Here is a 13,262-nt window from a genome sequence, read left to right as displayed (position 1 = left end):
CAAATTTAGACAACAAAGGATACTTCAAAAGTCAAATAAATTAAGTAACAAGGCAACTATATTTGTCACTCTATATGTTACCATGCATTAATGTCGATTCACATACATATTTGTCAACTATATATGTTTCTTGATTATTTTGACAAGGCAAATTGCAATATTTTATTACACTAAACCATTCATATGTATTGACATCTTAACTTCTATATAAGATAGCAATGGTGAAGCAATTATGCATAGAAACAACGAAGTTGTGTTCTCCTCCTCCTCCGCCCTTCCACCATCTTCTTCTCTCTCCCTCTGAGGGTCAGAGCAATAAAGAAAGATGTCGACGACCACAACAACGTTACAATCTGCGAAGTCACCGGTGCCGTTGTTGTACCGGCGACATTCAAGCGGTCAAATAAGGAACTTAGCCTCAGTGTCAAGTAGTCTGCTGCCGGCTTTTGGAACTGTCGTTGGTGAAGGATCTTTGCAGCTCAATAAATTCGTTATTGCCCCATATGACCGTAGATACCGGTGAGCTCTTTCTTTTTCCATTTTTTTCTCTTTTCCTTCAAACTAGTCTTCAATGTCAAAAGCAGAAGAGTTAGAGCCGGTTTGAATTGTTATTTTTTGGAGTTTTTATTGAAAAATATACCGCAGCGATTTAATATATGTGACCTAAAAAAATGATTGAGAAATGTATAATGGAAAACTTAAAAATATTTTGGAGAAAAATTGCAATCCAATAGTTTCTTGGCATGGGGATCGAATTCCTTTGAACTCAAGTGTTGTTTCTTGCTAATTATTGCACAAATAAAACTATGAGCTTAATTTGTCCTATTCAAACATATTAGACATACTTAAGGACCATATAGAAAAGAAAATTACTAATTGGCATATCATGTTTACACTACCTCGATATTTTCACTTCATACAAAAAATATATAATGAGAGCGGGTTCTGTTTGATAAAACTGAATCTGAATTCTGAATCTGAATACTGAAACAATTAATTTGGTGAATTTTAAGCACTGAAAAGAAATCAAGTGACTAAATGTAAATGAATGATTAAGAACACCTTTTTGTTGTGTGAGAATGATTAAGAACACTAAAATCGAGTGGCAAAGGTTAAAACCATAATTTGCTAAATCTTGGATCAATTGTATATAGGTGGTGGCAAGCATTTCTTGTAGTTTTGGTGGTTTACTCAGCCTGGTCATCTCCATTCGAGCTAGCGTTCAAGAAGGTGGCCACCGACTCACTGTTGCCAGTTGACTTAGTCGTTGATGCATTCTTTGGTATTGATATCGTTCTTACTTTCTTCGTGGCTTACTTGGACAAATCCACCTACTTGCTCGTTGATGATCACAAGAAAATAGCCATGAGGTACGTGTATAATATTACTGAATTTCCCTGTTTATTTTTTTTTAGAAGAATAAAAAGAAAAAAAAAACTAATGATTCAGATAAAGGCGCAGTAACTAAAAATATCAAAACTGATATCTTACTTCAGTTGGACGTTTGGGCTTTAGGGGACAACTAGGACGGTTGATAGTTAAAATTTCGAAAAAAATTGCACCTTTGATACAACAAATTGTGTATTTACCTCTAGGCATATACATGCATGTCTCATGTAATGAAGTCAAGTTATAGGTAATGCCAAGTGTTTGTAGCATAGGATAGCTCGTACTTGTGTATATGAATTTCTATATTCTCAATTATAAGTCATATATGTATACATATATATATATATATTATAAAATCTGGGTTTGAAGGGAAAAAAACATATACTACTAGAGTTGTTACTCATTGGAACAAGAAAAAGGACATTGATACTAGTCTTGGAAATTTCAAGTTTGAAGATTTTCGCTTATATGATAAGGGAAGTTTTGATTTTGTATTTGTTGTTAATGATTGAAAACTTAAAAAAATTTTGGCTAAGCGAATATGGCGTTTTGCTGCTTCCGCAATTTATAGTTTCTTTAAGACAAATGATAGTAGCAGTCCAAAAAAAAGTTCCACAAATTCCACATGCATTTATTCACAATGGTTGAAAATGACATATATATATATATATATATCCATAATCTAGATTGTCTAACAATTTTTAAATACCAAAATTACTCTCAAGGTATAGTGTAGTGATTATTTTACATTATTTTTATGAAGGCCTCTACACTACTGACAACAAAATTTTAAATTTATAAGAAAAAAGAAACTCTAATGTTGTTTCAAGTCGTAAAAACATAATAACAAAGAACTAAGCCAAAAATAATAGACAATTCCAACCATAAAATCTAATGCTTTACTCAGTCACTACCAAATAATTCATACTCACACGGCATTCTACAAAATCATTGCTATTAAGAATTTTCTCCGTTATTAGTTGTATAATAAATTAACACTAACTTAAGAGTAGAGAAAACTAATTGAATTGAAGAGACAAATTAGAGAAAGCTATAATACATAGAGGGAGAATTTCGTCTTCTAGAATATTTTATAAGTTTTTATGTCATTTTATTTTGTTTGGCTCCGTTTGGATTCCTCATTTTTTGAAAAACAAGTTTTTCATATACAATATTACAGTAATATATAAACAAAAATAACTTCAAAAAAACCACATTCATACAATCCGGCTCCATTTGAATTAGTTATTTTTTAGGGTGTTTTTGAAATATTTTACTGTAACGGTATATATGAAAAACTTTTTATTGTAAATTTTTTTCGTGATATTTTTAGAGGTGTTTTTGGAATATATTTTGGAATAATTTTAAAGTTTAAAAATTTTTGTGATGTTTTTTAAAAATTTACCACCATCACCCACCACTGCTACCACCTCCTCCCTTCTCCTCCCTCTCTTTCGTCCTTCTCCTCTTCCCTCTGCCCCATCCCTCTCTTTCTTTCCTCCCCTCCTCCTTTTCCCACCACGCCTCACTCCTCTCCTTCCCCTCCCCCCCCCCCCCGGGCGATCTTCCTCAAGGCCTCTGATCATGACATCGTGATAGATTTGAGAGGGATGGAGTGTAGCAGGAAAGAGAAGGAGAAGGGGAAGGGGAAGGGAGAAGGAGAGGAGGAAGAGGGAGGAAGAGGAAAGAAGAGAAAGAGGGAGATGGTGACGGTGACGGTGGTGGGTAGGGATGGTGGTAATAGATGGAAGAAGAAAGTTGTGTAGATTTTATTTTTTATTCTTTGTTTGTTTGTAGTTGTTTTTTATATGTACCTCGAGTCTTTCTTGGAGTGTCAATATCATTTGCCTTTCTTTAAAGGGAAAATGATCGGTTTCATCCTTCACATTACACAAAAATATTCTTTTCGTCCCTCATTTTTAAAATGAAGCAATTTCGTTCTTGACATTTAAAAATTGAAATTATTACATCCCTGAACCCAAATTTCAATTTGCATCAAATCACCAATCAACCTGATTACAAATTTTGGGGTGTAATTGATAGATCATTTGGTTAACTCAACTTGATATTCATGTGAAATTTAATGAAACGAAAAATTATAATTAAAAAATTATAACATAAAAAAGAAAGATTAATCTTTCCTACATTAATATTGTATACATTGACGGTTTTATGTACCGCCATATCATTTTAATTAATTTAAACAAAAAATTTTATATTTATGATACACATCTAGATTCACAAGCGGATATACTAACGGTGCATGAAAAGATTTACCAAAAAAAAAAAACTCTACTATTCCAAGACAAAGAATGGCCTTTTATTTTATAATTTTTATTTTTTTGGTTTAATAAATGTCATGTGAATATGATGAAATTGACCGAATGATCTATCAATTCTATTTCCGAAATTTATTACTGGGTTATTGGATGGTTTGATTCAGATTGAAAATTAAGTTCAGGAATGTAATAACTTTAATTTTTAAATATCAGGGACAAATTTGCTTCATTTTAAAAGTGAGGGACGAAAAGAATATTTTTGCAAAATGTGAGGAATGAAACAGGTCATTTTCCTTCTTTAAATATCTAAAATATGTAAATGCATTAATAGAATTCATAATTTTTTGTTCTCACATATAAGCAATAGCTTGTATTCTTTTGGTTTTTGACTCCTCTGGATTTATTTATTAGGTATGTCAAACATTTATGGTTTCCCATGGACGTAGCTTCTACGCTGCCATTTCAGGTTATCTACCAAATCTTCACTGGAAAAAGGCATTACGGACAAGTCTTTGGGTTCCTCAACTTGCTCAGGCTATGGCGACTTAGACGTGTTAGCGAACTTTTCTCCAGGTACCATTAATATAAGCTAACAGAAGCAAAGAGTTAAAAGAAAGTAGCATCAAATCAATACCAAGGAAAGTGTTCGATCCAGGGGTCAATCAATTTTCGTCAACTCTATGCTTAGCCAGCCATTGGCGAAGTTTTTCATGGTATAGCCTAAAAAATTTGAAGAAGTACTCGCTCCATCCCACTCACTTTAATATGCTTGATTTTTTTACACAACTTAAGAAAAGTTAGTTAATTTTATTGGAAGAATAAGTCTAGCTTACTATTTTACTAAAATACCCCTATATTAAATAGAGTATGACTAATTAGCTTTTCATTAAATAAGTTAGGTTATATTCAATAACAACCTATATTAAATAGGAGCATTTTAGAGAAATTATAAATTAACTATATTTTTCAATTGAAAAGTGGGTTATAATTTGGAACAGATGAAAAATAAAAGTCTGTTACAGTGAGACGGAGGGAGTAAAATTTTATCCTTAAAATCTATAGACATTAGTCCTACATCAGGACAAAAAGTTTAACACAACATAAATTGAAAAATGTGGGCATCTAGATCTTGAAAAACATCAATAAGCATAGCAATTACACATAGAACACACTTCCATGATTAGCTATCCAATTTTAACAATTTGTGAGTTATCTTTGGTTCCAGGCTAGAGAAGGACACTCGCTTCAGCTACTTCTGGACAAGATACGCGAAACTAATATGTGTAAGCTTGTGCAACTTTTTCCAAAGATTAGCTGTCATGTAATTAGCATTAATCCAGGCTTAAGTTCAAGCTTATGCGACAAATAAAAGCACAAGTTAAACCTTTATGGAATAAGAAACTTGCTAATTACCCTCTATCTCGTTACAAACATACCTACATTTTGTTTTTACCCATCCAAAACTATTTTGTGAGTTTAAATTGATCTAAATCACGAGCGGGTGAAATTCAAATGCATATATATATACACACACTACTTTAAGCAATCAAAGGCTTGGTCTTACTCTTATGTGAATTCTCTTACTCTTGATCACAGGTGACCTTATTTGCGGTGCACTCAGCTGGTTGCTTCTACTACTGGCTGGCAACACATCATCATGTGGCAGATGATACATGGATTGGTTCTTTGATTCCTAATTTTCAAGACAGGAGTGTGTGGCTGGGATACACTTATTCCATGTATTGGTCCATCGTCACTCTCACAACTGTTGGCTATGGAGATTTGCACGCAGTGAATACAGGAGAGAAGATTTTCAACATGTTGTACATGCTTTTTAACATTGGCCTCACAGCATACCTAATTGGCAACATGACAAATCTTATTGTCCACAGTGCTGTCCGAACCTTTGCCATGGTAACAACAACTGCCTATCCCTAACCATCCATTATGATTTCACTAAGAGCATATGACCTAATAAACCCCCCAGCCAAAAACCTGCATTATGTTTCCGAATTGCAGAGGGATGCTATCAATGAGATCCTGCGATATGCAAGCAAGAATCGACTTCCAGAAAGCTTGAAAGATCAAATGCTGGCACATGTTACGCTGAAATTCAAGACCGCGGAATTACAGCAAGAAGAAGTACTAGAAGATCTGCCCAAGGCAATAAGATCTAGCATCGCCCAGCATCTTTTCCGAAAAACTGTGGAAAGTACTTACCTTTTCAAAGGAGTCTCTGAAGACTTTATTGTTCAGCTGGTAACAACAACTCCACTTGTCCCAACTACTAAAATCCTCTATTTCCAACTCATAATGTATTGATTTCTTAGTGCAATGTATGGATTAATAAAGTTTTCATGCAAATAATAACCTACCTGCTATGTTTGGTGTGTAGATGTCCCTTGGGGGCATTACTAAGGGAAGTTCTGATATCTTAGCCTAAACATAAATTCAAACGAAGACACTAAGGAGTACTTTACTCAAGTATGACCTATGGTTTTCTCGTCACAGGTCCCAGAGATGAAAGCAGAGTATTTTCCACCAAAAGTTGATATTATTATACAAAATGAAATATCAACAGATTTCTACATTATTGTATCCGGAGCTGTGGTATATTATCTCTTTAATGATGCTATTCATGATCTGACTTGTTTGACATGCACATTCTAACTGCTGCAAGTTGCAGGACGTGATAACATACAAAAATGGCACGGAGCAGGTACTTTTCGTTTTTTGAAGTTCCCAAAATCTTATCCTTTATGCCGATGAATTATAAATGATAATTGAATCACTAAGAGTGGATAATAAACTTTAAAACAGCATAAGAGTTGTATTATATCAAGGATAGAGAATAAGGAACACTATATTGAAATTGAAGAGAATGTAATAAATTGTGTTTCCTTCAGTGGATTGTGATGGCAAACCTAATGCTGAGAAAACTTCAGACTATTACTGGGATTGAAATATGAAGGCATGCAGATTGTGGAGAATGCCTTTTGGGAACTATGATATTCAATCATTTAATGTAGATTAAGCATAAGGTCAATTTCAACACAGAATAACGATAGATAAGAATATACAATTTTCTGTTGTCAATTAAACGCTATACTGATACTGTAAGTTAACTAAATTGTGAAGCACTTTACCTTGAGTTTTAAATTTATTATCAGTCCTAAAGATACTTGAGAGATATCTGATCTTAAGCAACGCTTTACAAGTGTTTAACCCTAAAGTCAGGGACGTCGTGGATAACTAGTGTGTTTCGTGTATGATTATAATAGCAGCAGACAGATAGACAATGTAAAGAATGCCTGTTACTTCATTCCAGATTTCTCAGAAAGCTCTCAATTATATGAATCTCATGGGCGGAATCATGAAAATAGATGCATAGCTAAACCAACATATAAAGGCTACAGCACAAAGAAATGAGAGAGTAAAACTTGAAACATTTGGCAGCTTATGGGGATCAGAACATTTCATCACCCAAGCACTCTTCACTTAAGAGAATTATCTTCACTCAGCATCAGTACAAATTAAACATGTATACTGAACAGAAAAAAATAATAGCAGATCTGTGCCTTTTCTTGACAAATGAAAGAAGTTCAAATAAACTCTACATACCATGAATCTAGAATACCAATACTAAGAAGACTGCCAGAGTTTGTAACCAGTGGGAGTCTCATTCCAGGATAGGCATTCAGTATCATTTAGGATAATTCCTCCATGAACTGGTGTTTCTTCATCCTAGCCTTCAGCAAACTGTCCACAAAAATTGTGCATTGAAACAAAAATCAGAATTAAGAGGCTGTTCTTGAAAGTTCATCAAAAGGATATAGCAATTACTGGAAAGTAGAAAGCACCCCAGGTCTAAGTACATATCAGTGTGCTAAATATGCATTGGATAGTACCTTTAGAAACATCAGGTACATGACATCTAATTACAAGAAATTGGTCAGGGAAATCACAGTATATGTGGGCAGACTTTCTAGGAATAAGCATCAGACTTTTGACATCAAAATGCAGCAAACCTAAAATAGGGAAGGCTAAAACAACCACCTAATATGTTTTTATTACTTTCCCTAGTCAACTAAGCTTTGTGAATTCGGATAATTATCTTTTACCTTTGACACATTTAAACTTTGAATTGTTTCAGTTCCTGTCGAAGACGGGGCCTCCTGATATGTTTGGGGAAATAGGGGTAATTTTTAATGTCCCTCAACCTTTCACAGTCAGAACTAGGAGGCTGTCTCAGGTTATACGGATCAGCCATCATAACTTCAAGCAATTGCTGCAGCCGTTTACTGAAGATGGAAAAATAATGCTCTCCAACTTCCTTCAGGTTAATTCTCCACAAGTTTTCCATCCTTTCTAATTTTTAGTGTCCTCAGACTCTCAAGTAGTCCATTGCTTTAATAAAATTCAATGCACTAGTACTTCAGCCAATTTTCTTTTGCGATAAAACTGCAGAAAATTTTCTTTATATCATTGCTTTTGACGAAGTTCATTGACTGCTTTCTAGGTTTTCATTTTTCAAAAAACATTAGTACATGTCATAAATGGCATTATCAATTTCAGCATTTGAAAGGGTTAAAAAAGGAGGAGCTGGAAGAGATACCACTGGTAACAGAATTCCTTGGAGACTTAAGAACAGAGGTATTTCTTCTTTTTGATAATGAAATCCAATGCATGTCCTGTATGTCTGTCAGGACATCTTTCTACTGTTGTTAAAATGACTTAATTCAACCATTGTGGACATTTAATCCATTGATGCTCTTGCACCGTGAAAGAAATCCCTTATTCTCAACAAAGTTCAATTTCATGAGTCAAAATTGGTTGTACATCTCATTGCATATGCATGCAACAAAACCAGGACTTACAATACAAGTGGACTTATGTTAAAGTTGATTTGCACAATGACCATTATTATTTGGGTATTAAATTTCAGAAATTAACTGATATAGAACCTGAGGTTAGACTGACATAACACCGGAGTTTTTATGCCCTGGATCAATAAAAAACCTTTAATTGATCCTATATGGGCTTTGCTCTGGTAAATGAAAAAGCTATGAGGTCAGGCTCACCCCAATAAGGAGAAATTACATGCAAGCTTTCTGCCTTCTCTACCGTTGTTTCCCCAACAAGTCAGTATAAAATGAAAAAATACCCATTTTACATGAAAATGCTACACTCCCCAATATTTTAATTGAGAAAATGAAATTCATTTCAGCACTTCAACATGCTCATCTTAAAAGTTTTGCTTGCATAAACATAAGGAATAAATGAACTTGGCAAAAGGTTTGAGCAATGAACTCACTGCATAAAACCACAAAGCAAACATGCAAACATATTTCCTTCAAACAGTAAATAAAACAAGTTTTGTAAGACATCATTCTTCCACAGTCAGTTGACTTTCGAAGAAAAGGAATCAAAGCCATATACTATAACATTTTCCTCTTGCAGGATACAGCAGCAGTGGAGGAATTAGAGCACCATGCAGCTGATGAAGAAGCAAGAAGTAATTTTGCACCTTCCTTAAGAATTACAAGAACAAAGCAAATGCACAGCACATACTTAAATGACAACTGGATGTAGATTACACTAAATAAGCACTCCTTCAGAATTTGCAGAGAAATAGTTCTCAAAATAGAAGTTTTGATAACCATCAGTCAATTCCAGACCTCCATTGGATAAATCAGCTTACAGAATTTTTGTTATTGGCCAATACAATTACTTAACACACTCTTTCCCTTTTCTTTTCTTATGTTTGATTTGGATGTTAGTGGTAACTATCTTGCTGGTGTTTTTGTCAACTTTGAGTTCATCTGATGGTCTAAATGGAATGTTACTCTTAAGACTAGTAATCTCACTCTAGATCCTTAGTCATTGTCACTTGAAACTTAAAAAAACTTAATATCCTTGATAACACCAAAAAGGTAAATTCTAGATCTTCTATTTTATCATGTTCAACCTCTCATGATAAATTTTTTTAATCTTCTTGCAGGAACCTCGACAGCATATGCATTTTCCGAGGTGTTGCCTACAAGAATAATAATCCATGGACATCACCCTAATGAAAAACTAACTGAAGGAGAAAGTCCTGGAAAACTGATCCATCTTCCTGATACAATAGAAGATCTTCTAAGATTAGCAGGTGAGCACTCCTCCAAGAAAATATTAATACAACATGCAGAGGGACACAGATTTTTTTGGAGATAAAATTCTTGAGATTCAGCATTACGTGCAAAAATCCTCCACATTCTTGCTGCAACTAAGAAAGGTTTAAACCATTTAACCAAAAGTTCAAAGGGAGATTTCTTATTGTTGGAACAAGACAGTCCTCAACATTCTTTAAAAATTTTCTAAAATGGGGCTATAAATCCACTTCTCTTTTGTTACTATGAATACGTGTAAATATGATTTTACCTGATTAATGGTTCAAGGTCAAATTGGATAGATTAGACTCGTAAACAGAATTTTTGTGTGTCTTATGTAACTCTAATTCATAAGTACAGAAAAATGGTTGAGGAAACGAGGAACTGCAATTCTCATGGCAGATGGTTCTCAAGTGGAAGATTTGAACGCTTTAAGAGAAAATGACCACTTGTACATTTTATAGAGCAGCCTTGTTGAGCAGATACGACCATGCAGACCATGCAAAATCATATTTTGTTGACAAAGTTTTATTACATATCTTTAAAAAATTATTCAAGTACAAGTACTGAGAATTATTTTTAACATTGTATATCCCTACCTTCCCATATGCAGTTGTATTAGTAAGAACTTAAACCTAAGTATTTGAATAGTGCGGTCAAAATGAAACCTTAAACCCTTAGCTGATCACCTGGTTATTCAGCATGCTTATAACAGCATAGGCAGCTTTCTGATAATGCTCTTTCTCTTCATCTAAGGTTCTTTTCCTCTCAAGAGCAAAGTCCTTCAAGTTCTTTATGTCATCCATTACATCAGAAGAATTCTGATCTATTTCACTGTAGGAATTCATGTTCACAAGTTAAGCTGAAGAAAATGACGAGAACATAACAAAAAGGTACTTTGAATTGACAAACACAAAAAGCTTTTTAACTGTTTACCAATCTCACCAGTAACAAAGAAAACTAAGAAAATAAGAGTAGCACAGGAAAAAGCAAACAGGGGAGTATTATCGAAGGGTTGATTAAAAAAAGATGTAACTTACAGAAATAGCACTCATTTACTCAGTTTAAGAGAATCACCAAAGCTAAATCAAATCAACATTTGAAAAAATTACATCATTCATGTGAACCAAAGGCTTTTTAACTAGGAGTACAGTCAGCTCACTTTATCATCTTAAGCATATCCTCCATAGCAGCTTGTACCCGGTGGGAAAGATCTGCATTTTGTGTCGAATACAATCTCAGCGTTGCAGTCAGCAGAAACAGATGAACAATTTTTTTTCTTCGAAAGGATTATGTCATAAACTTCTGTCAAAAATGTAAGTGAACATAGAGCACTATTGAACAATCAATGCTCATTTTCTCCTAAATTGGACCAAGAATAATACGATTCTGTTGTAAATCTTTTACACCTTCCCAATTAAATTCTAGATACCAAAAATTAAGTACTCAGGGTACAATACTACTAGCATTTGTTAAAATGTGCTTAAAGATTGTAATAAACTGACTAAACAGATGAATGCTTTGTGAATACTAGACGTAATTGAGATTGAATACAACGTAAGAACCGTTCCAGCATCCTTAGTGACAAAAAGTCATGAATAATCCTAGATAATAATTGTTACTATATTACTTTAAAAACGCATAACGAAATTCGAAAGTTAAATTTTTGTAATTAATTTTCTCGCAGTAATGTCTGAGATTTAGCTAAATAGGCTTGTTCAAATTCCGTAGTTATAAAATTTGAATCGAGATAATGCGGATAAATTCTTCTGTCGCCTTATGATAAAAAACTAGCTGAAAAACGTAGCCGATAAAAGCACAAAACTGCAAATAATTGTGGATAATTCGAGGGAAAAAATGAGAATATTCGCTGGCATTTCCTACTTGAATTTGTGAAATTAAAGTTCGAGAATATTGTACAACACGAACCGTAAAGGAAAGAGGAGAGCTGAGATTCAACGTCGGAACGTGGAAGAGCCAGCTCAGCATTCGCCGGAGATCGTGATGGTGAAGACGACGTCGCATCCGCCATTGCAGATGGGAAAACACACACACGCACAGAGCCGAGAGAGAGAGAGCTAGTAGAGGAGAAATTGCGAGAACGAATAACTAACCGCGCGCAGTTTGAATTTTCGATTTCTGTATTTATAGGCTTTCGGTATCTGGAGAGTTGATGACGTGTAAATTCTTAGTTTCTTTCAAATTTTTATGCTAGTTGAATTGGGCCGGGGGTTTCTATCGGGTTTGGTCCATTGGACTGGCCTACGAAAAGTTAATAAGGTACGAAATGGGAAAACTAATATGTAGCGCAAAACGAACTGGAGACGAAATTTTTTGAATGACTTATCTATCATGATAAGAAAATGTGGATGTCATTTGGGAATTTAATAACATAAAGATAGTAAACTGGCAGGTTTCCATTCATGATTTTGCAATTACACTAAGGGTTAATTTTCTATACACTGACAGTGTAATGTATATGTTGCCAGTTTTGAATGAATAACAATTATACAAAAGTTGAATTTAAAATTCAACTTTTACACGTGTCATAGATTAAACAGTGATATTATGTACACTGTCAGTATATAAAAAATTTATTCTTCTTTTTTTTTTTGTGTATATGAAGGGTTAGGAGATCTCAATCACCATCATGGAAAGTTTTGAGTTGCAAGCTGCAGTTTGACCATCCCAAATTCCTTCTATCGCTGTGTCAATTTAGATTGAACCAGTTTAGATGAAAACCAATTTTGGTGAGTAGAAATGTTTATCATTGTGTAAAACTTTAGTTTAATGGAAGCATATTTCTCAACCTTAACCAGAGTAAGAAATGGAAAAAGCATAGCTAAAACAAAATTAAAGTTGTTGAACAAGCTGTCGTATTGAAGCTAGTCTGAAGCTGAAATCAGTCTTGAGTTTGTATGAACAAGATGGTCACAGTAGAATCAACTAGCAAGACACAATATGTGGCAAGCCACTTCGAGTGTCTTCCAGACGAGTGCCGGTAGGTGGTTCAGTCCCCTCCGATTTCTCCCGACTTATTCAGGTCCTTCCCTCCCCGTAGCATAAAAAATACAAAAAATTGTAAGTCTATCGTATCGACAAAAAAAAAAAACAAGACATAATAATAGTATTGCCAAAGCTCAAAATTTTAATATCCCATTTTTTGACAATATATCAGTCTTACCCTACTCATGTCAAATTAAACATCATCTTAAATTTGACTTGGGATGAGTAATATGATTTTTGTAAAGATTTATTGTGGCATAAAATTTGGTATTGATTAGATACTATGTGCACCACGTGACATGTCATTCTTTTGTCTAGTGAATATCAGACAAAAAATAGTTCACTACTGTACTTGATGAATTCTTTTTTTTTTTTGGTCAATTAGAGGCAGAATTTAAATTTACAATGTTCTATTGACTATGCATACATTAGAGCT

The 13,262-nt window shown here is 34.1% G+C and overlaps 2 protein-coding genes across 4 annotated transcripts; one reads left to right on the top strand and one right to left on the bottom strand.

Annotated features, from left to right (window-relative positions):
- Window positions 1-228: 228 nt before the first annotated feature.
- On the top strand, window positions 229-10,555 carry LOC113703375 (potassium channel KAT3-like). 3 transcript variants are annotated; one of them, XR_003451440.2, is made up of 13 exons: window positions 229-519; window positions 1,155-1,370; window positions 4,080-4,241; window positions 4,894-4,951; window positions 5,265-5,582; window positions 5,688-5,927; window positions 6,180-6,278; window positions 6,355-6,387; window positions 7,822-8,007; window positions 8,188-8,321; window positions 9,129-9,183; window positions 9,670-9,819; window positions 10,181-10,555. XR_003451440.2 is itself a non-coding variant. In XM_027224713.2 (13 exons), the coding sequence occupies exons 1-13, from the start codon at window positions 326-328 to the stop codon at window positions 10,282-10,284; spliced, it is 1,893 nt and encodes a 630-aa protein (XP_027080514.1). In that variant the 5' UTR covers window positions 230-325; the 3' UTR covers window positions 10,285-10,555. The 3 variants fall into 3 exon arrangements, 2 of the variants coding, with proteins under 2 accessions (XP_071918266.1, XP_027080514.1); XM_027224713.2 differs by having other exon boundaries at window positions 230-519; window positions 8,244-8,321; XM_072062165.1 differs by lacking the exon at window positions 6,180-6,278 and having other exon boundaries at window positions 8,244-8,321.
- LOC113703379 (uncharacterized) lies at window positions 7,117-11,993 on the bottom strand. Its single transcript, XM_027224720.2, has 4 exons — window positions 11,750-11,993; window positions 10,983-11,034; window positions 10,510-10,654; window positions 7,117-7,427 (listed from the first exon to the last, which is right to left on the bottom strand). The coding sequence occupies exons 1-4, from the start codon at window positions 11,850-11,852 to the stop codon at window positions 7,413-7,415; spliced, it is 315 nt and encodes a 104-aa protein (XP_027080521.1). The 5' UTR covers window positions 11,853-11,993; the 3' UTR covers window positions 7,117-7,412.
- Window positions 11,994-13,262: the final 1,269 nt, after the last annotated feature.

This window comes from Coffea arabica, chromosome 8e (assembly GCF_036785885.1).
Source record: "Coffea arabica cultivar ET-39 chromosome 8e, Coffea Arabica ET-39 HiFi, whole genome shotgun sequence".
In the NCBI taxonomy this organism is placed as follows: domain Eukaryota; kingdom Viridiplantae; phylum Streptophyta; class Magnoliopsida; order Gentianales; family Rubiaceae; genus Coffea; species Coffea arabica.
This window is presented reverse-complemented; position numbering and strand designations above follow the sequence as displayed.

Bases quoted from the DNA above. Each gene is read 5' to 3' on its own strand.
- LOC113703375 (XM_027224713.2), top strand. From the start codon at position 326: ATGTCGACGACCACAACAACGTTACAATCTGCGAAGTCACCGGTGCCG. The intron at 5,583-5,687 runs GTAACAACAACT...TCCGAATTGCAG, and splicing joins CTGTCCGAACCTTTGCCATG to AGGGATGCTATCAATGAGAT. The intron at 8,008-8,243 runs GTTAATTCTCCA...TATCAATTTCAG, and splicing joins TGCTCTCCAACTTCCTTCAG to CATTTGAAAGGGTTAAAAAA.
- LOC113703379 (XM_027224720.2), bottom strand. From the start codon at position 11,852: ATGGCGGATGCGACGTCGTCTTCACCATCACGATCTCCGGCGAATGCT. The intron at 11,035-11,749 runs GTTCGTGTTGTA...CACAAAATGCAG, and splicing joins GCTCTCCTCTTTCCTTTACG to ATCTTTCCCACCGGGTACAA. The intron at 10,655-10,982 runs GTGAGCTGACTG...GAATTCCTACAG, and splicing joins GATATGCTTAAGATGATAAA to TGAAATAGATCAGAATTCTT.